This window comes from Pelmatolapia mariae, linkage group LG15 (assembly GCF_036321145.2).
Source record: "Pelmatolapia mariae isolate MD_Pm_ZW linkage group LG15, Pm_UMD_F_2, whole genome shotgun sequence".
Lineage (NCBI taxonomy): Eukaryota > Metazoa > Chordata > Actinopteri > Cichliformes > Cichlidae > Pelmatolapia > Pelmatolapia mariae.
The window spans coordinates 31,769,130-31,792,571 of NC_086240.1; the positions used below are offsets into that span (position 1 = coordinate 31,769,130).

The following is a 23,442-nucleotide window of genomic DNA, read 5'->3' on the forward strand; positions in this document are numbered from 1 at the left end:
AAATGCAGATTTGCTGTGTGTGTGTGTGTGTGTGTGTGTGTGTGTGTGTGTGTGTGTGTGTGTGTGTGTGTGTGCGCGTGTGTGCGTGCGCGCGCAACATTGGCATTTGTTTACTCAGATCCAAGGCAGGCCAAACCTCTGTGTTACAACCTACATACAAAAGACACACATTCACAATATATGGGTACACAAGTCTGTTTTATTTCAAAGTGTTTCAAACTTTACAGCGTTTGCAGACCCAGTGTCCATCATCCCTGCATTTGGCACAGGTAAATTTCTGACATGTTGCACAGGTAAACCTGCTGCGATTCCTGTTGCAGCTCTCTTGCACCTGGCACTGCGTTGTCTTTACAGTCCCTGGCACAGGAGCTGCAGCAGCTTTAGCAGCCTGCCTCTGTGCTAATATTTCCTTGTGCTGCATGAATCGGCAACGAAGTTGCTGAGCTAGAAGACTCAGAAACAATCTTCTTTTGCCTGTCCACCCTGTACATGCCTTGTACAAAATGTAGGCATTCACTGCCGCCAGGTCCAGCATATTGTAGAAAACCGCTACTGGCCACCTGCGTGTTGCTGCTCTTACGGAATGCATCCATGCCATTTGGTCCAACACGTCTACACCACACTGTAAAAGCAGAGAGAGTCATGAGTATATGTTTTTTTTCTATAGGCCTGTATAGCACACATCAGAAAACATTGTAGCACTGGTGTAAAATTGGACACACATTCACATACCTTCATGTGGTTATAGTCTGTTATCGTGTTGGGTTTCCTCTTTCTGCCGTCACCGATCGTCACGTCTTGGTGCATGGAACTTAGAAGACACACAGTCTTGGTTTTTTTAGGTGCATAAACTGTCAAGGAGACACTGCCACTTCTAAGCACTGAAGTGGAGAATACCTCTCGCTTTGCAGTATCTTTTGCAAGTTGAGGAAGTTCACGCCGGACTTTATTCCGTGCCCAGTAACGTTGTTTTGCGCTGCAGCAGTCTGTGCGACAGTGACAGTGAAGTAAAGAAATTGTCCGTTGTGAAGTTTCTCCCATCATCCAAAAACGGCTCCATCAGTTTCATGACCACGTTCTCTGCCAGCCTCTCTCCCTTCTGACGACTGGGGTCCTTTCCCAAGTAAGGAGATGCACTGCAGACATATTTGGTGTCCAAATCCGTGGCCATCCAGAACTTGATCCCAAATTTGTCTGGCTTGGTTGCAATATACTGTGTGAATGGACAACGAACCTTGGTAGGGAACAGCTGTTCATCTATGGCCATGTGTTCTCCTGGAGTGAAACTCTTAGATCAGTTCTCGTTGAAGCGTGTCCAGATGTCGGAGATTGCCGCAAATTTGTCTGTTTTCACCCGTTCTGCCCGCGTGTCCCTGTCATCAAATCGAAGGTGTTGCATAATTGAAATGAATCTATCTCGGGGCATTGTCTCTTTGATTACTGGTACCAGAAATCCTTCTGACCAGCAATCCACAATGGCACCAACAGGACACATGATTGCTCTTACAAACAGGATTGAAATGAATGCCATCAGTTCATGAACTGACAAATTCCAGTCCGGCTCTGTTCTGCGGGCTTGATGTACCGTGCACTCTCTGATGGTCTGCAGCATTCCCACGTCTAACAGGCAAAGGAAGCTTTGGAGCACACTTGTAATCTTGCGCTGTCGGAAGATAAACAAATAGAGAATGGTAAATTCACATGAACCTCACTCTAAATGGGTTTATATAAATATATCTACTATGGCAGTGACAAACCTTAGCAGACTCTGTGGGTCCAGCTTGCGCAGTGAAGCACGAACGATTTGCTACTGCACTGGGCATTCCAATGTCCTCCTCAACCCACACAGTGCTGTCTTTTGCCGTGTGGCTCTGGCTGGGCTTCCCAGTACCACGGGGCCTCTTCTGTGGAGGCATGTTGGGTTCTTGTTCCGTCTCCTTTTCAGATTCTTCTGAGGAGGTATCAGTGGCCTGCTGGACAAATGAAACCTCTCCTCCATCAGAATCTGCTTCGTCCATTTCCTGAAGCAAGGCCAAAGCCTGTTGCGCGGAGAGGTTCTTCCTGCGTGGCAGTGATACGGAGGCCATCCTGATGTGCGTTCTCAGAAATGCGAACAAGAAATTCTCCCGCCTGGGTCGGTCTGCTTTTATGCACAGCACTGTGCTGTAGTCAAGCAATACCACTCCCTCACATACACAGTGACAATGGAACAATGGAAGATCTGTGCTGAGAGTCAAGGAAGGTGTGAATGTGTGTCTTTTATATTTGCAGGTCAGTCAATGTGTGGGATATTTTGTATAGATACGGCAGGCATTTCTGAAAGTTGTAACACAGAGGTTTGGCCTGACTTGGATCTGAGCAACTCTGAGTGAGCAAATGCAAATGTGCCAGGCCTCAAGGATAATGGGTGGTTTGCACAACAAAAGCTGGAGGAGAAACGAGCTGACGACCTGTGAAAATCTCAGCAGGGGTGATTAACACCTCGGGACTTGCACCAGAAAATAAAAAAGCCAGTAATTCTAGGGGGTGTTGGGTTTAGGGAGGTTACGCAAATTTGCGCAGGTTTAGTAAATCTAGTGTTAAAGCTGGGGTCGCAAGTTCAATTCCCTCCTGGTATCCAGTGAGGGTCCTGGCTAGATCCCCTCATGCTAAAAAACCAAGCCCTAGAATGGCTCGGATGCAAGAATTTCATTATATATATGTTGTACAATCATGTTAATTCTGCAATTTAGGAATGCCTTATTTTAATTGTATATTCCTTTTATACTTATTTAATATAATAATTGTTATATTTATGTCTTATTTTGACTTCTGTGTGCTTGTTTTGTATTTAAAGTTCTATTTCTTCCAAATTATATGTAAGTTACTATGTTGTTCATTTGTACACAGACGAGATTAATGCTGACAGCACTAATATATATACAGTACTGACATATACTGTATATATACAGTATATACACCAGGGAGGCACATTTTAATTGTGTATATATATATATATATACATATATATATATATATATATTTAGAGAGAGAGAGAGAGAGAGATACAACAGTTGATGTAGAGATGTGTCTGCTACTAGAATTGTGTGGTATTTATCTGGGCTCTAACCTGAGATGCTGTTAACTTGTAATTTCTGAGGCTGGTGACTTGGATGAATTTATCCTCAGCAGCACAGGTGACTCTTGGTCTTCCTTTCCTGGGGTGGTCCTCATGTGAGCAGTTTTGTTGTGGCACTTGATGGTTTTTGCATCTGCACTTCAAAGCACTTCAAAGTTTTAGCAATTTTCTGGACTGACTGACCTTCAGTTCTTAAAGTAATGATGGACTGTCATTTCTCTTTACTTAGCTGATTTGTTCTTACCATAATATGAATTCTAAGAGTTGTCAAATAGGGCTGCCAGCTGTATACCAACCTGAGTTCTGCACAGCTGATGGTCCCAACTCCATGGTGCAATAATTGTAAGGTGGGCATTTGTGCACACCTGCCTCGCCTGCTTGGTGCCTCAGATCACAGTAAGAAACTGGGCCGGTTCTAGACAGCCATATATGAGGGGGCAGACAGAAATGTAAAGGGGGCACCTGGTGGCAATGGAAGCGAGAAAGGTGTGAGGGTTGGATGAGGTGCTCTGAATTAGGGGTGCCACAAATGATTATTTTGATAGTCGACTAGTCACCGATTATTTTTGTGATTAGTCGACTAATCAGATCATGCATCCATTGGACGTAAAACGTACACCTTATTGCACTAGCATGCATCTGTACTTATATAAATGTCATTAGCTTACAGCTTTAAGTGTTTAAGGTATGTGCTAACTAAAAATAAAGACAAGATGATAGTTTATTAAATTTTTAATAAAATTTGCAGATTGTCTCGCTGGAGTTTAATAAACACAGCCGTCCGCTCCTTGCTATCTAAAATATAGCAAACAGGACACTGGAGTAAATTCTCGACCATCTCACATTTGTGTTTAATCAGTTTTCTGTGTGACGTTTATTCAGCTGTGTGAAAATAATAACTTTAATATCACCCAAACCGATTTACTCAGAAACAAATAAAACACTGAAAAAAGCCAAACAATAACATGTTTAAGTTATCTAAGTGACTTATATATCGTGTTTAACCTGAGTAGCCAAAGACCGCGGAGGTCTGAAAACTATGTGCCAGGAGTTGGCTGTTCTTACCCGCTCTAGTGAGCCTTGAACCCCCGGCTAGCTATTGAGCTGGTGGGTAACAGACGTCTCCGAAAACATCGGAGCACTTTTGCACATATGTGATGTCTTGATAAATCGAGCAGATATTTGAAGTTTACACAGTTACATTCTCGCCTGAAAATATCTTAAAAGTTTATTTTGTGTCCCAGAAAGAGTAATGTTGATGCGGCCCCTAAATCTGGACACAGCTACGATACCGGAGACCGCTTCTTCTTCTTCTTTGGCGTTTAACGGCAGTTGGCATCCTTGTACATGCATTGCTGCCTTTTCTTTTTTAGTCCCTTATTACACTCTTAAATCCTACTACTTATTCCTCATCTTTCAGGATCTTACTAAGCTTCAAACGACGCGCCGTCTATTAAATTAGCCATTGAAGATTTTTATAGTCGACGTAATCGTGACTATTGGACTAATTGTGGCTGCCCTACTCTGGATAACTGTTTTTGTCATGTAACTGGATTGCAATTTTTTAGGCCACTACCCTAAGACCTGACCAACTTCGGTATCCCACCTGAAGGCTAGGCTTTTGCTGGTCTAGCTTTTATGGTCACTAAGGCACGCAAACCCCCTAACCAATGGCAATCCCTCAGGGGGAAAACAGAAAAGCAAAAAAAACAAAACATACAAAAAATAAAATGAAATATTGCTAATCAGATTCTAACAATTTAAAAACAGAACATTTACCTTAATTGGATAGCCTATATCGAATATATTCAAAACCAACAATAACACTTCTCACTATTGCAAATATTAACAAAACTAAAAAAGAGTAGGCCCAGTTATTAAAAAAAAAGAGAATTTACAAAGTCTTGAAAAATAAAGCTGAAAAATAGAAATAAAGAATAAAAGAAAATATCCATCCAGATCTTTACAACCAACAACAAAAAATCTATCTCAATTGGATGGAATATTCAAATAAATTTGCAAAATGAAGTAAGAATAAAATGCGACCTCTCAATATAGCCAATACTTACAAAACTAAAAAGGGTTGGTATAGTAATAAAAAACAACAACAACCTGTTTATCGCGGTTACATGGAAAATCAAATTAACAGAGAGACATTAAACGCGCTTCATCACCTGCCGTAGCTAAACGGGAGAAAGTATGTTGGCTGGATAATGGTTGGCTGGATTCTTATGTATGCATAAGGAGCATATGGAGCATGAAGCTAATGTCATCCACACTTGACTTTTCTCATGACCCCTGGGTGAAGAAGCAGAGGGATATTTGTACAAACTGACCACAAGAGCACTTACAATAAACCAAACACTACTGATTATACCAGCAGCTTTAGACAGATCGGGCCAGTTGTATCTGAGAGACAGTTTTATGGCTCCCTTTGCTCCTATCAAGAGCTCAAGCAATTTAATCCTTGTTTTGTAGCTTTTGTAATTCAGCTTCCACTCAAACACCCCAAGATACTTGTAATTACTGACAATAATTGAGTTTGTGTCGATGAAACACAGCTTGGGCTGGACGGGACTGGGAGAAGAGTGCATTTGTTGTGCTTGTTTGGCAAGACGACAGTGATCCAAAGCTACAAAGACAACAAGAATAGTACCCATTTAAATGTTTGGTAAAGTGAAATTGAATGTGACACAATGAGAGGAAAGGGGAGTGGACCCCACAGCCTCCTCAAAGGCTGTTATAATTAACTCATGTGTGACAGATACAGAACTGATACATAGCAGTGTTTATGACAGTGCTGCAAACATCACAGTGCCACATTTTCATCACTTAGTAATGTGTAACTTCTTTCTATTTGTTAGTTGTTGTTTTTTTACCTGCCTGCTTCTGATTAGAAAAGTTTACCACAGAACATTCCCTGATGGCAGACTGTGTACCCCAAGTGTTATTTGCATGCACTAGGGCAATATTTGTCAACCCGAAATATCTTATAGGACAATGATTGTATAATGCATCATTTTTAATTTCCTAAAGCAGCAGAAGCTTGAAGATTAAGTAGTATCTGATCAAATGATTGCTGGTTTAATTCCCTAGGATCACAATCTGGGTTGTGAAGGAGTTCTCCTTTATAAAAAGAAAATAAGCCTCCAACTGCTCTGGTGAAAACTATAAAATAGGGAAACTCTAAAGCAGTGGCTATGGCAGCCAGTTCCCTGGTGTAATTTGTACTACAAAGTGAGTACCTGAAGAAAAGAAGTCAGAAGTTTGTGCTCAGCAAACTTAGTTTTTGTACAAATAATAATAATAATATATCAGAGTACAGTTAGGTGCTATCTGTTGTTGTTTTTTAGAACTATATTTACAGTATGTTTGAGAGGATCTGCTCTGCTGCAGTACAACAGCTCTTGGATGGCTGCCTAGGCTGCAAATACACAAGTACAGTGCAGTGAAGCCTGCAGCAGAAAGTTTTGGTTGACCACAGTATAAATCCTGAAGTCCTCTAGAGTCATTCAGCTATGCAAATGAGCAGTGGAGCACAACAGCCAACAACCAAATACACACAGGTATCGTAGGCAATGTCCATATTTTGGTTGTGGTTATTTATTTTAAGGCTTTGTCACAGCTAGTTTCTTTTGCCATGTGACTGTGTGATACTGTGCTGCAAACAGCGCTCTTTGGAGTCACCAGTCAAAGTGTGCTCAAGCTTAGATTTGATCCAAAAGGTGAAGATTAAATCTAAATTTGACTGTGAGATATACAGTCACTTCTTAAAACGCTCCCTACATTAATATTTTTGAATTGCTTTTATTTATAATTGCTTTCTTGCTTTTCTTAATATTCTGCTTTGGGTTAGGGTTAGGGTTACCTTACATCCTGCAGCAACTAGTAAAGTTAGTTTTCTTTCTCTTTTTGCTGTGTCTTGATTGTGCTATAGGAAGAAAAGTTATTACAACAGAGATAAATCTAATTCAAATGACGATTGAGAAAAATTCAGTTGAACAAATGTATAAATTCAACAAGCAGTAATACATTTAAACTCAAAAACACCAAATACCAAAAATACAATAAAACTTTGTGACATGCATTGTAGAAAATAATTTCAAAATTAAAAAAAAAAAGCAATCTGACAATAAAACTGAATCTGATCATTTTTCTTGTTAATTACTGGCAGCCTTTGAAATCCCTTTATGTGATCCTCAAGGGGCCAAGAAGTCTCTGGGCCTGTCATATTTAGTGCATATTACATAGGGGCCTGATATTTATACTTCTTAAGTATAAGTTATTAATCCTCATTATGTTGTACTGAGGCTCTAATCAACTGCTCTGAGATCTTTAAACTGGGGAGGCATGACATTTGTTTTCAGAGTTGTGAAACGTGGCCCAATTTTGTCCCGGGAGAGAATTCACCCAGAAGAGATTGGAAACACACTAATTCCATTAGGGATGTCTCATCCATATAGCTGTAAAGTTCAGTTCAGTCTGCTGACATTCAGGTCATTCTGTTGCATCTTCAGCATCACTCAGCAGTTTTGTGGATGGGCACTCATGTTTTCAGTGAAGAACAAACAACTAGAACAATAAATAAATAAATAAAATTACAGTTGTGGGTACCTGAGTATTTGGAAAGTGAAACACATTTGTACGTGGTCTCTATACAACACCACAGTTTAGTTTTAAAAACTCTAAATCTTGTTCATGTATGTATTTTATTGTCATATACTGACTATAAAACTGTAGTGGAGAATAAATAAAGAAAATAACATATATAGAGAAATGCTTGACATTTATTATTTATTATGTTAATATAGGTTACATTGAGGTCTTTCCTTAACCCTCTGGGGTCCAGGGTATAATTGGCCGTTTTTACCTACTTTTGATTTTACCTCTATATTTCACCTTTAAAAACTGTTTACTTTGCCTTGTTTGGCATCTTTTTTTTTCAGCACAACCTCACGTGTCTGAATTTACAGTTGTAAATTGTGTCCATTTTGACTAACTGTATTGACACAATGGATATAAAATCAGTCTGATTGATATAAAATCAGACAAAAAACATAAAATCCAAGTAGGAAAAAAGTGATATTTTTTATTGTAAAAACCACAAACATGTTTAACGAATGATTTTCAGAACTTAAAATGCAAATATAAATAGTAAACTTTAAAAACCTATGTATAATTTTTGAAACAACAAACTTAGATGGAACTATTTGCCTAAAAATGCAGCCAATGCCTCAGGCGTTTTTTGTCCATCTATTTACAAGATGATCAGGTGTCACAAAAAGACTTCACACAAATAATTTGTGCCATTCAAGAAAACAGTTCCTGTCCACCACAAGACACAGGGGCACACCACAGGCTTGACACTTCCAGGGTGTGTCACTCCTCCTGTTGTCCTTCTGGAGACAGCGCTTACATTTGAGTCTGCCTTTAGTGGCTTTCTGGACAGCATCTGTGTCTGTGAGAATGGGAACAGGAATGTGCTCAGCTCTCCTGCTGTAGGGAACACCTGTCTTATCCATGCCACAAAGCTGACACACCAGCTCCACCATGAAATCTTTGTGTGCCATGGGCTGAACCTGCTTGGCACTGCACATCTCACAATACATGATGAATGCATTTGTGGTCGCAATGTCCAAAAAATGCAGCAACATGGTCCTGTACCAGCGGGCAGTTTTTCTGTGAGTGGAATAATACTGAATGAGCTGGTCAGACAGGTCAACCCCACCCATATTTTTGTTATATGCCATGATTGGTGTGGGACAGGGGATTTCTCTCGTAGCCCAGTGTCCATCTCTATCCTTCACCTTTCTCCTCACCGTCTCCCCTGAAAATGCAGGATGGATGGTGGAGCACACAGACACCTCCCGTGTGTCCATCTACTTCACAAAAACAAGTGGGCCCTCTCTGATCCATCTCACAGATCCCCTTGGACATTTTCTGTTCAGAGCATTTGCCCTGTCTTTGGGACACCCTTTTCTGTTTTCCCTGTAGGTGCCACATGCACCAAATCTCATGCTTGTCAGGTCCAGGAACAGTCTGGGACTTGTATAAAAATTGTCCATGTAAAAATGGTATCCAGTGCCAAGACAGGAAGGCTGAATAAGATTCATCACTACATCATAGGCCAGCCCATGCTCACTTGCAGCTTGATTCTTGCCAGTGTATATGGTAAAGCCGATGGTGTAGCCACTTCTTGATTCAGCCAATATAAACATTTTCATCCCCCATTTAGTCGGTTTGTCTTTCATATATTGTGTCATCCCAGTTTTTGCTTTGGTTGCCACCATCCTTTCATCTACTGACAACTCCCTCCTTGGGTGGTAATAAGCCTGGCAGACACTGAGGATCTCATCATACAGAGGCCTGATTCTAAAAAGCTTGTCATGGCCTGGTGTTCCCTTCTTTGCGTCATGTTTTAGATCCTCCTCAGGATCACAGGTGGATGTTCCAAAATATGCTGCAGAACCTGTCTCTCGTCATCACTTTGGATGGAAGGGGCACAGACAAGATATGATTCTGCCTCCAGTAATCTCTGAGACTTGGAAGTGACACAAGTGACATGTAAATCAGGAGACCAAAAAACTGATAGAGATGTTCTGTCTCTACATCAGTCCATTTGTATTTTTTGCCTAAATGCTGATTTTTTGTAGCATTTTTGTTTGTGTTTGCACAAATTGTACTGACTGTGTCAGTAACAAAAAACAATAAGAAAAGATCTTTTGGGCTTTGGGGGCAAAGTGTCTCTATCTGGACTCCTGGTGTTCTCCGTGGCTGAAACCTGCTACATTCTGGGGTAATGTCAGCATCCCCCTCTGACTTCCAGGGCTCAGAGCTGAGATGTGGCTCCGCTGCCTGAGGCAGTGGAGATCTGGACCTGGTGGGCGTGTCACGCCTTCCCTGTCTCTCTGCAGACCTCCTATTAACACTCTGTGTTTGTATTAACACTCTGTGTTAATAGGAGGCTCCGCATTTTCTTCCAGCTCAAAAAAGAGTTTCAGTGCCTGATCAACATTTAGTAGCCGTCTCATTGTTTTGATACGTGACACGTCAAACAACAACAAATAAACAACTACAGAAGACACTAACTACACACTCCAAAACCGCTAAATATCCTAAATTTCTCAAATTTTCACAACTCAAAATCAATATCGCTGTCAATCGTTTGCCGCCTTAACTCCTACAATCTTCCTCTCAGCCTCAGCAACCAAATGTGGTTTCCATATCTTTTTTTGATTGGTTGATGTGGTTAATTTTTCCACCAATAGGAAAGGGGATGCCGTGTTGTTGGGTGGGGTGTGGGTGGGTGCGGATTCGCTTTCAATGCGAGCGCTTTCTTTAGAAAATCCGGTGTTTATCGGCTCGTCTTGCAGTAAACGTTACAGCAGTGCTCGGGGAAAAAGTATACCGAATGTAATTAATCGATAATTCATCTTTAATCGCCGACATCAATTTGAAGCGCCGGCGCGTCTGTCGACCCCAGAGGGTTAAACTTCTTTCAAAAGCTTGTGTGTTTCTCAAAGTAAGTTTACTTATAGGTAAAATATTTTAAACTGTCATTACATGATTTATTAGCAGAGATGGGCAGTAATGCATTACAACTAACGCGTTACTGTAATACGATTTCTTTTTTCAAGTAATGAGTAATGTAAGGGATTACTATTGCAAAAAAAGTAATTAGATTACTGTTACTTTCCCATAAGCACGCTGCGTTTCTGCATTACTAAAACATCGTGATTTTGTTTGTGAGAGTGTCTCATGGCAACGACGTCCGAGCGTGTGATGTCCGTGGCAGCAACAGGCGTGTGTAGATCAACAGTGGATAATATGGAGTGCGGGAGAGAGTACGACCATGCAGCATTTAACGATTGGAAGTACTGACATTACTTTAAGTTTTATTCCATAAAAAGTGACAAAAACATTAGCGTCCGCTGTACACTCTGCGTGGGAAGAGAAAATTTTAACTCCAATCTGAGCAAGCACCTAGCATGCTACAACGGGAATGTGAAATTCACAGAGAAACCCCCGGATCCCCCCACTGACATGACCACTGTGGCACTGGACAAACCACCACCGGCACCACTCCTACTAAATAGGTGACAATAGATTTAAGAGTGACAAGACTTGGTGCAGCTGAATCTTTGATTTTATTTATTTTTTGGTTTGTTTTACTTACATCTATTTGAAAGAGTGAGTATAAACACAAAACATTATTTTATATGCTGGAATATGCAGAAAATATGTTTAAATGTTAAACAATTTATTCAAGTCAAAGACACTTGCATATAATTTAATTTTTGCTTAATGCAATGTGCATAATGTTAAAAGATTAAAACTAATAAAACAATTTTTAAAAAGAGGCTTCCCATTTGATTCAACTTTATATGATGGATTATGCATAAAAAATAGAATTGGGCTGAAAGGTCTATTGATTTATTACATATTCAGGTTGTGTATCATGTTTTTAAAAGTAACGAAGTAATAAGTAGCTAATTACTTTTGAAAATAAGTAATCAGTAATGTAACAGGATTGCTTTCTTGGAGAAGTAATCAGTAACTAATTACTTTTTTCAAGTAACTTGACCAACACTGCTTATTATTTTATGTCATATTCATGAGAATTTACCCACATACATTTCTACCGGTAAAATGTCTGCTGACCATACATGTTTTGGATCAAATCCCTCCAAAACATGTATGTTTTTATTCTATGTAATAACTAAAGTACAAGTGTGCAAAGACAGCAAGGCATGGAAATTAGGATGCTTCTGCCACTGTGATCTCCATGATCAGGCCAATGCAGTTTTTGAGAAAATGAAAACATCTAAGTTTTTATTATTATTATTTCTTCTTATTATTATTATTACAATTTGCTGGTTGCCTGCATGCCATATCTTCATGTGATTGTGAAAATTTGCTCATTTTATATTCACATCAGTATGATAAGATAGACAGCAGCTTAGCAGAGACCAGAGGATGAGGCTGCAGTTTCAGAGAGGAGGATGCTGCAGATAAAACTGCCCAAATAATTACTATAATATCATGGTTTGTGAACTAGGTTTCCAAAAACCCTTTTCATTCTTGCTTAGTGTAAAACTGCTGGCTTGCACGATAGGTTGCTTTTACATTAATGATACTGATGTAATGAACCCTAACATGTACATATTTCTATGTGCAATATTAGTCTGCAGTGGTATATAATGCCTCAGATTTGATTTTCCTTAATTTGGCAGCTGTATTTTGATAGTTACCTTGGTAATTGCATACTGTAGGAAATGGATTAAACAGTTTTTTAACTGTTGCTTATAAATGCCTTATCACTTGTCACTGCCATTTGCTGTTACATCCTGCTTGCTTCTGTCTCTGTTTGAGGGATAATTTATTAGAAATTATCTAGTAGCTATTGAATAGTTGCATTTGATTTGATTCTCAAGAAAAGTAAGTACATGTTTATCGATTGTGCACAGGGGGTGACACGGGTTCCTTGCTGAGGGAATTTGTCATTGCTACTGCCGTTTGAATGCAATTTGAGTCAACACACTGGGTGGATTCCTCTGTCAGCTGATGCAGAAGTCACCCAAATGACTGTGTCTGTGGTAAATGGCTGTGGATAATTAATGGATCTTGACCACTCTCTGCACCACTTACTGGACATGCAATTTCTTTAACATCTGTTTCAGCTCACACGGGGACATACAGAAAATTTTTACTACATCATACCATAATACCTACTACATTCATTTTATAATTGAGCTCCTTATCATAGTAGGTTTTCCTTGATCAAGCTCCCCACTTGTTTGTATAGTTTCTATTTAGTTGGCTACTGTTCCACAGTGTTTTCCAAAGACTCCAAATTGGAGTCTTATATTGATTCTAATTTGTTATTTATTGTTAGGGAAATAACATTGCCTGATGTAAAACGACTCTGTCCTTCACTGATTAGAATATAATGTTCCAGTGAAAAGACATGAGCTTTTAGGTTGGATCCAACTAAAAATTCACAAATATGACTACATAGGCACAAATAAATACTCACAAAAGATTTTTTTTAAATGGTATTACCTTAATTACCTTAATTAATTGTATTAATATAATTATAAATCTCTTCTGACAAAAACAAATTTTGTCACAAAGGCTCAAGGAGTACCTGCATATAAGTGATCACCACTGATGGCTCCAAGAACAACCTTAAGGAGAACAATGAGAAACTGAAGAAAAAAATTAAAAGGGTGCATGTGGCATGTAGTTAATGTAGCATTTATGTGGCATATAACTAACATAGTAATAACTTTAAAATAAGACTTATTAGACATGTACCTATATTATCTGAGCAGCATTTCTTTAATATATTATACTTGAATTTGTTAGCATTGGTCAAAAATCAAAGCTAATCAAGTTTAAGAGTGTTAATTTTAAAAGGTATTATGTAGCATGTAAGCTCACACAGTCAGTAATGCCAATCATGCTCATTATAGCAGGGCACATATGTACCTATAATAATTGAACATAATTCAGTTTTTCTTCGTTAATTATAAACTTGACTGCATTTTCAGAGATCACAGTTGATAGGTGCCACCACATTTAATGACATTAAGAGTCTTTATTACAGTTACAGTACTGTACATAGGTTTGCATTATGACTAAAAAAGAAAAAAAATCCACAGTTTCAACCATACAGGTTTAATGACACACAGTGAATTTACAGTATTGTACTTCACATTGAATGACAGTAATGATATGTAAAACATACGAAATGTAACTTTTTCAGATTCATCATTTATTTCGATCATTGACATGTTTTAATATTTTAAGTATAATGGTCACAACCAAAAAATAAAATAAATAAATGCAGCCTAGAAACACCACCAAGAGCCACCAAGAGGTAGCAAGCATGTTTACCCACAGCACAATGAATTAGAAGGTGACATCAAATCTAAATATTAATAAGATCTCAAATAGTTGCCAACAATTATATAGTGTAACTTTAAAGAATAATCTCTGCCATTCTTGTAAAAAGTTATTAATCTCTGAGATCCATAGCCAGTGAAGGTGTACTCCTGCACCTAAATGAGTGCAACCATATTTATTTACAGTTACAGTTCTAGGAATGAGTACAAACCATGTTCCATGACGTAGAGCAAGACGACTGTGAGGAATGAGTTACACATCTGACAGAAATGGGAGTGGATTTGATCTGTGGGCTCCGATTTAACAAAGAAGCACAACTGATTCATTAAGGAAAGACAGCACAACAGTCAGTTTCGCCGAATGGTACAGAAGGGGAAAGACAAATGACAGGGTTGCAGCAAAAGTTTTTGAGGGAGAGAATAGTTATGCTGATGGGCATCCTCCAGGCCTGCAAATTAAAGTTACTATCACATTAAATATGGGCAAAATTTTGAAAATTTTTAGAGAGCCACCCCTCTTCATTACCCAATTTATACAGTTAAAGATTCTTATCATTAAGCGCTAGCATCATCTTCAGATCCTGAGGCATCCCTCTCTGACACCCTTCAGCTATATCTGCAGTTTAGCCTTTACATTACATACAATGCAGTACTGCAGATCAGCCAAGAATCTTTCTTTAATTCGTTTGAACAAGATATAAGTGCCACCGAAAGCAGCTAGAGAAAAACAATGATTTATCACATGAAGAACAGCTAAAAATTGACATTTTCCATACCAGGAACATTGAAAGAAAAAAGATCCTTCATTTCAGACCAAAGTATGCCACAATGGCACACAGCCATCACCTTATGAAATGTCTTCTTTTTAAAGAGAATGCCAACACCGCCTTCAATTTAAAAAAGAAAAATGCACACACACATACACAAGACACTTATTACTTGCTATGAAATTATCTTCACTGACAGCACACTTAACTAAACAAAAGGAAAACTGCCACAGGAAACCATAACTATTGTCTGTTGCTTCTACCATGACATAATATCCATTTAGGAGAGAAAAAAATGTTGTTTTTGCCTCTCTAATTCATTGCCATAATGTCTTCTGTCTTATGCAAACAAACACACACACACACACACACACACACACACACACACACACACACACACACACACACACAGTGAGAACGAGAAAGAGAGAGAGCAAAAAACAATAAAATACAATGAAATACAAGTAACACAGTACTACAACAAATCATTATGCCCTTTGATTTGATATCTTCATGTAATTATGTAGTGCAAATGTATGTATACCTGTTTTCTTGTGAAGGCTCTAGGCTGGTGCTTGATACAAAAATAAAGGTCTTTGTCTAGAACGTCTGAACATCATGAACCCAACCGTGTGTCTGCATGTCAAATGACAATTCTGACTTTAAGGCTCTCCTTGACTTTTTCCAAATTCTCAAAAGACTGAACATGTGAAAATTAGACATTTAGATAGTTTTTTTCCCCTTCATGTAGGTGTGTGCGCAGAGATTAACTTTATCTGGTGGAATCTTGTACAAAACATGCAGCCCATTTTGTGCTCTTTCATTTTGATCCATGCCATTCACTGTAATGTCAGCTTTTATGTATGTGCAAGGAGACCAAAAGATGGAAGCTGATTTGTTTCCATGTTTCCACTTGATCTAAAAACATGTGAATGTAATGCAGTAAAAGACATTGTTAATATAAGAATGTAATTTGAAACATGAGGAACTTATCCCAGCCTTCTTGTTGGTCACTGGTTAAGCGTCTTCCTTCACTGTTTCTGTTCCAGTTCCACAAGGCTGAGACATACTTTCAGTGAAGCTGTTGCCATTCAGTAGTGTAGTTTCCAAATTCGATGTAGCTCACCATATAACACAGATAAACACACAGACAGTGAGAGAGAGAGCGCGATAACCGGAGAGATAGAAATACACAGGGATGAATAGAATAACAAAGTTAAAGTTTGGAAAGGAACAAAATAAACTGTAATAGAAAAGAGTAGATCAGAGCAGCTCTTGAAAGAGCCTTAGGATTGCTTCTAAAGAACAGCAACTCTGTAGTTTGTAATAAGGTTGTAAGCGGGGTGGGAGAAGAGCTGAAAATAAAATTTTCCCCCATCCATTCATCTATCCATCTTTTTCCACTTATTCAATTCAATTCAATTCAATTTTATTTATATAGCGCCAAATCACAACAACAGTCGCCTCAAGGTGCTTTATATTGTACGGTAGATCGTACAATAATAGATACAGAGAAAAACCCAACAATCATATGACCCCCTATGAGCAAGCACTTTGGCGACAGTGGGAAGGAAAAACTCCCTTTTAACAGGAAGAAACCTCCAGCAGAACCAGGCTCAGGGAGGGGCGGCCATCTGCTGCTACCGGTTGCGGTGAGAGAAGGAAGACAGGATGAAAGACATGCTGTGGAAGAGAGACAGAGATTAATAACAGGTATGATTCAATGCAGAGAGGTCTATTAACACATAGTGAGTGAGAAAGGTGACTGGAAAGGAAAAACTCAATGCATCATGGGAATCCCCCGGCAGCCTACGTCTATTGCAGCATAACTAAGGGAGGATTCAGGGTCACCTGATCCAGCCCTAACTATATGCTTTAGCAAAAAGGAAAGTTTTAAGCCTAATTTTAAAAGTAGAGATAGTGTCTGTCTCCCGAATCCAAACTGGAAGTTAGTTCCACAGAAGAGGGGCCTGAAAACTGAAGGCTCTCCCTCCCATTCTACTTTTATAGAATACTCTAGGAACAACAAGTAAGCCTGCAGTGCAAGAGCGAAGTGCTCTAATAGGGTGATATGGTACTACAAGGTCATTAAGATAAAATGGGGCCTGATTATTTAAGACATTGTATGTGAGGAGCAGGATTTTGAATTCAATTCTGGATTTAACAGGAAGCCAATGAAGGGAAGCCAATACAGGAGAAATATGCTCTCTCTTTTCTAGTCCCTGTCAGTACTCTTGCTGCAGCATTTTGGATTAACTGGAGGCTTTTCAGGGTTTTTTTAGGACATCCTGATAATAATGAATTACAGTAGTCCAGCCTGGAAGTAATAAATGCATGAACTAGTTTTTCAGCATCACTCTGAGACAAGATTTTTCTAATTTTAGAGATGTTGCGCAAATGGAAGAAAGCAGTCGTACATATTTGTTTAATATGTGCATTGAAGGACATGTCTTGGTCAAAAATGACTCCAAGGATCCACACAGTGTTACTGGAGGCCAAGGTAATGCCATCCAGAGTAAGAATCTGGTTAGATACCATATTTCTAAGCTTTTCAGGGCCGAGTAAAATAACCTCAGTTTTATCTCAATTAAGAAGCAGAAAGTTAGTGGCCATCCAGGTCTTTATGTCTTTAAGACATTCCTGCAGTTTAACTAATTGGTGTGTGTTATCTGGCTTCATGGACAGATAGAGTTGGGTGTCATCTGCATAGCAGTGCAAATGTATACTATGTCTTCTAATGATACTGCCTAAGGGAAGCATGTATAATGTAAACAGAATTGGTCCTAGCACTGAACCCTGTGGAACACCATAATTGACCTTAGTGTGTGAAGAGGACTCTCCATTTACATGAACAAATTGGAGTCTACTAGATAGATATGATACAAACCACTGCAGCGCAGTACCTGTAATACCTACAGCATGTTCTAATCGCTGTAATAGGATATTATGGTCAACAGTATCGAACGCTGCACTGAGGTCTAGCAGGATAAACACAGAGATGAGTCCACTGTCAGAGGCCATAAGATCATTTGTAACCTTCACTAAAGCTGTTTCTGTGCTGTGATGAGCTCTGAAACCTGACTGAAACTCTTCAAATAAGCCATTCCTCTGCAGGTGATCTGTTAGCTGTTTGACAACTACGCTTTCAACTACGCCCAGCTGCTTGGGGAACAGCTAGCGGGGCCTACGCTATCTTCGGCTGAACCAACTACAGGGGCCTGGCTAGCTACGGGTGAATGAAGGGTGTGAAGCTGAGTCTCCAATTCAGTAATCCTGGCCTCCTGAGCTGCAAATATGCTACATTTGTTACAAGTATCATTACTGCTAAAGGAGGCCGAGGAGTAACTAAACATCTGACACAATGAGCAGGAAAGTGCAGGAGGGACAGGTGAAGTAGCCATGGTGCTAGCGAGTCGGCTACGTGCTAAGCTAAGCTAGCGAAACAGTAAAGACACGGTGAGTGAATACTTTGGCTATAAATTAGGTAGTGATTACACAGAAAGTGTGCTTCGGAAGAAGCACGTGAAGATTATACTATGAAAAAAGAATGTATCTAAAAGTTTTTAATTAAATTGCTAAGCAGAAAAGCTACTCAAAAACACCACTGTGTTTGAGCAGGAACAGGAAGTGATACTCTACCGCAGAGAGAGCGAACACCAAGCGACAGCGCCACCAAGAGTCAGCAATCTTTTTCCACTTATCAAATTCACAGTTGTGGTGAGCTGAAGCCTAAAAGGTAAAGGGTTTAGAACTCCCGTGAAGAAGAGTTTCTTTGGCTCATTCTTCTTCTCCTTAGTGGGCCTCACCACCACTGGTGCAGGGCCGTGCTTAGCTTGCAGCTACTTTTTCAAAATTTGAAGAAGAACATCTTAGCAGCTGACATTTAAGATTACCTTTAGATAAAATAATGCAAATGCTTACACACTGCCATAGAGCTGCCTGACCTGACTGACAAAACCACAGAACTGGATACCCACCTCTATGGATCTAAGAGGGTGTCAGGGGAAGGCAAAACATTGCAAATGTCCTTATTCTTTTCTTTTGTGAACGTATCAAAATTTTAACACTTAAAATTTTAACACACTTAAAAAATGAAATATCTCATTAATGAATAGCAAGTATGTTTATTGTATCACTGAAAAAGCAAGATTCAGGTTTTCATTTGTCTTACATAGGCCAAGTTCAGAAGCAAGTGGTCCTGTGTATTAAAAGTGCACCAAGTACATGGAGAAAGCAATGTTTTTGAAGCAATCATTCTCTTGTCATTCACTCAATCAATCATTCACTCAGGGAAAAAATTCTCTCTACCTTTCTCTTTGCTGTTAACATGCAGAGTGTGGGGAAAAAACACAAATAAGTACCCTGAAACCAGTGTTTTGTATTTTGTCAGGCTAGATTTTGAATTCCATCACAGATTACTCTGCTTGTGCTCATCCTTGTTAGGAAGTAGAAAAAAATGAAGATTTTTACAAATGAAAGGTGACACCTGTCTATAATGAGATAGAGACAGAGATGAGTGATGAGTAATAAATGATTGCCACAGTATCCAATTTCCCAAACAAGCTTATATGGATGCATCATGAGAAAAGCAATGGCTGGGTTTTATTTCTAGCCAGCGCATGACTGATATGCATGGCTTACTTTTGTAATTGTCTAGGTGCATTGGACCCAAAGACGGACATAGCAATCTTTTCAGCCTAATAATGTAGTATTTGCTAAAATGGCTTCAGAAGTGAATTATCACTTTGGTCTCTGGCACAGGGATTCAGTCCTCTCTAGAGATGAACATTGTAGTCACTTTACTTCTAATACATCATGGAAGGCACTAAATAGTACGGACATATAATACATTCTCAGAATGTGAGACAGCATGATGAAGGGCAACCTCCTGTTTAGGCCGACCGTCCTGTAAGTGGAAGGTCACTTTTACCTCTCTGGGGAAATGGGTACAGCTACATGTGTCTCTCTGGGACCTGTGATTGAACAAATTCCTAATTATTTCGTGCAGTAATGGCATTGAAAGCCCTCTAAAGTCCAGCATGGGTGTCATCACTAGTGTAGCAGTGGTGTTTTTGAACCACATAAAGAGCAACTTTGCTGGGGCACCTTATCACATCTATTCAAATGAATTAGGTTGTTCACTTAAAGTGAAATACTTGCCAATATGTGCCCTAAATGGTCTCACTGGTTGGAGATTCCATAGGCTGCCTCTCCAGTGTCTTTTAAATTTTGACACAATGAATTGTGCAAATGGGGATAAATGGGTTGTGGACTTGTTTGTGGACATGAAAAATAACTTGTATGCAGTCTCAAAACACACTTGATAGTAAAGTTAAAAACAATGTTAAAATCTAATATTTAGAATTCCACAGCCAGAGTCATTATTGTTGCTGTTTATACCTCTGATGTCTACTTCGATCAGAGTAATGCACCATATGTAGAAAAAGCAAAAGTCATGACAAAGTGGGTTCATGAGTGCAAGAGTGAGTTCAGTGGCCTTTGTTGACCTTCCCAAATCTGAATCAGTAGAAAATGACATTTCTGACCCCGAATGTGTAATTGAAAAATCTACAGATGTATCATAATTTATCATGATTACAGTGGTCCCTCGCTATAATGCTGTTCACTTTCGCAGCCTCGCTGTTTCGCTGATTTTTTTTGTGCAATTTCCTTTTTTTTTTTTTTTTTTTTACAGTGCATTGTGGTCTGCGTCCTGATTGACTGTAGACCATTGTCAATCAATCTCGTGCCGTGTCTCCTGTACAGTACAGAATGCGTTCAGCTTGTCAAATTTATATAAATCTTTGATCACTAGCTGTGTGACTCTGAAGTACTGTACTGTATGTTTTTAAGTTTTCTCCCCAATGAACACAACAAGGTCGATGAAACGTTTTGCACCTTCAAAGGCAACCGTGGGTGCCTTTGGTTTCATTCTATAATACTGGACTTATTTTTCTACCAAGGTTTGAACTGTGAGAGTGTTTAAACAAGAGAGAAAATTGTGAAAATGTTTGTGCCTGTCTGAGAAAAGTGTATGAAGTGTGTAGTGAGGGGTTTTACAGCCTTAAAACATCTATAATAATTGCAAAAAAAATAAAGTTGGCTACTTCGCGGATTTCTTCGATACTTCGATATCGTGGGTTATTTTTGGAATGTAACTCCCGCGGTAAATGAGGGACCACTGTACATCAAAGTGAATCTGAAAGGCATGTTCACTCTATCTTGTTGAATTCAACTCACTTATCTGTGTGTGTTTTCAGAGTAAAAGAATGATCAGTGCAGTCTAGTCTCAGTGTGGTGTTCCACAGAGACATCATGGCTTTATTAAGAAGTTAATAACCAGGTGAGATGAGTTTCTCTTCTTCATTGGCCATTGTCTGTCAAATCACCTAGATTTTTAAAACTAATTTCTGCTCTGATGTTTAACTATGCATATTATAATTATAAATACTTATACTGTGGGCTGTCAGTAAATATGACAGCCCACAGTATAAGGGGTTAGGGTTAGGGGTTAGAGCATGTTTGAGTAATCCTTTTACTGGTGCATCTTTTTCAGGGCAGGGAACTTATGAAGTTCTAATAGCTGCTTACTGCTGACATGGATTAGCACTGAACAGAAGCTAATAGGATTTAGCACAATGCTTCTAGTTTTAGCTCAGTTGAATGTCAGGGATGATTTGAGGGGGATGACCATTATACCTTAATTAAGTAGTTTTGCTCAAATAAATTTTGCACTGGTCATTCCTGGTATTTTGCATTTGATTTGCTGACTGGAATTTTCACCAAGTTGTGCTAGCACTGCTTAAACATTTTTCTTTCTTTTGTTTTTTGATTTTGGATGAACATGACTTCCCTTCCATGTTAAAGTTATGGATTAGGATTACAGTAATGAACAACACTCAGGCAGTAGTACATTAGTACAGTCAGACACTGAATGTGCCAACATTGTCTTTGGAGTATGTCTGTGAAGGTTCTCAGTCATCCAGGTCATCGTAGTCTAAGGAGCTTGGAAAGAAAAGCGTCTGGACTTCTTTAACCCTTTAAGACCTACTATAGAATAGAACCAAGTCCGCCAGAGCTTATCTTTATATTTTTACATGCTGTAGTGCCATTTGTGGGAGCATTTCAAGTTGCTATACATCAATACAACCGTTATAGCCCAAATTTTAATAATATGTATGCATTAAGTACATAGTAACTACATAAATTGTAAAAAAGTGCAATAAACTACAAAAAAATTGAAAATCGGTTTTTTTTTGTTTTTTTTTTTACATATATTTCTATTTAGAGAAATTTAAGAGGCTTATCCCTCAAAACTGTAAATACTAAAAAGTTGCACAAAATAGTTTCCAACAACAGGAAATTTATTTTGAGTGTCTTCATAGTTTTATTTTTGAGATACACCAATTTTTATATACTGCAAATACCGAAAATAAATATTATAATGCAAATTTGCAAAAAAAACCCAGCATGTGCATCAAAATAAACTATTTCCAGCAGCGCAATTTGAGTTCTAAGCATCCAAGAAACTATGAAGAAAAGCATAAAGTCAAACATAACTTTTAAAAACACCAGCATAGGCTTATGTGCCTCCGGTTTCAAGCAGGTTTTGGCGGACACGCGATAGTTCGCGCTGACGTCTATTCCAATGTAGGAAGTGTTACAAACAGCTGATCGGATCGGCAAAGCGTGTTTCTGGAATATTATGTTTTTGTTGCTGCAAGTGCTTTTTATGCAATTTTTGCAAAGCTATATGTGGAAGGAAACCGTGACCTAGGACAAGCTGATGGCATAAGATGTAAGTACAACTCCTCCGGTTTCATATGCAAAAAAACATATTGCGCTAGCTTACGTGTTTCCAGTTCTACAGTGATTTAAAAATAGTTACGCAAAACGGAGCGTGCCAGCTCCGACCGGTTTTAAAGGGTTAAGTTGCTTGAAGACGTTTCACCTCTCATCCGAGAAGCTTCTTCAGTTCTAGGGTCAAATGGTGGAGAGTCCCAGATTTAAACCCTGTGGGAATATCCCCCCAAAGAGGGACAAAGGACCCCCTGCCCGGTGGTGTAGGGTCCTAATTACTCCAAGAAGTGGAATCCTTCACTGTGCACATTAACGCCGTTAATGTGCACCAGTACCTCCTCTTTGACTCCCACCACCCTCTGGAACACAAACTTGGAGTAATTAGGACCCTACACCACCAGGCAGAGAGTGTTCCCTCTAAGCCTGAAGGGAAAAAGAAGGAACACACACATGTAAAGGAAGCACTTAAAACATGCGGTTATCCTAACTGGGCGTTTATAAAGTCAGCAAAGATGCACAGAAAAGAAGATCAGACACATGCTTCGGAGGATAAGAAAGACAAACGCAACAACATTGTCATCCCCTATGTAGCCGGTGTATCAGAGAAACTCAGGAGAGTTTTCTCCAAGCACGACATCCCAGTGTATTTCAGACACACTCAGACAAAAACTGGTTCATCCGAAAGACAAAACTCCAAAACACAAACTTAACAATGTAGTGTATGCTGTACAGTGTATTGAGGAATGCCCAGACCTCTACATTGGAGAGACCAAACAACCACTTCACAAGCGCATTGCACAACATAGAAGAGCCACCTCTACAGCACAAGACTCAGTGGTCCATCTGCATC

The 23,442-nt window shown here is 39.2% G+C and overlaps 1 protein-coding gene across 2 annotated transcripts; it reads right to left on the bottom strand.

The window, feature by feature from the left end:
• Positions 1–592: 592 nt before the first annotated feature.
• LOC134643587 (uncharacterized) lies at positions 593–2,101 on the bottom strand. Of its 2 annotated transcripts, XR_010096383.1 has the most exons (3): positions 1,758–2,101; positions 733–1,663; positions 593–622 (listed from the first exon to the last, which is right to left on the bottom strand). XR_010096383.1 is itself a non-coding variant. In XM_063496032.1 (2 exons), the coding sequence occupies exons 1-2, from the start codon at positions 2,085–2,087 to the stop codon at positions 1,295–1,297; spliced, it is 699 nt and encodes a 232-aa protein (XP_063352102.1). In that variant the 5' UTR covers positions 2,088–2,101; the 3' UTR covers positions 693–1,294. The 2 variants fall into 2 exon arrangements, 1 of the variants encoding a protein (XP_063352102.1); XM_063496032.1 differs by lacking the exon at positions 593–622 and having other exon boundaries at positions 693–1,663.
• Positions 2,102–23,442: the final 21,341 nt, after the last annotated feature.

Bases quoted from the DNA above. Each gene is read 5' to 3' on its own strand.
- LOC134643587 (XM_063496032.1), bottom strand. From the start codon at position 2,087: ATGGCCTCCGTATCACTGCCACGCAGGAAGAACCTCTCCGCGCAACAG. The intron at 1,664-1,757 runs GTTTGTCACTGC...ATCTTCCGACAG, and splicing joins GACCCACAGAGTCTGCTAAG to CGCAAGATTACAAGTGTGCT.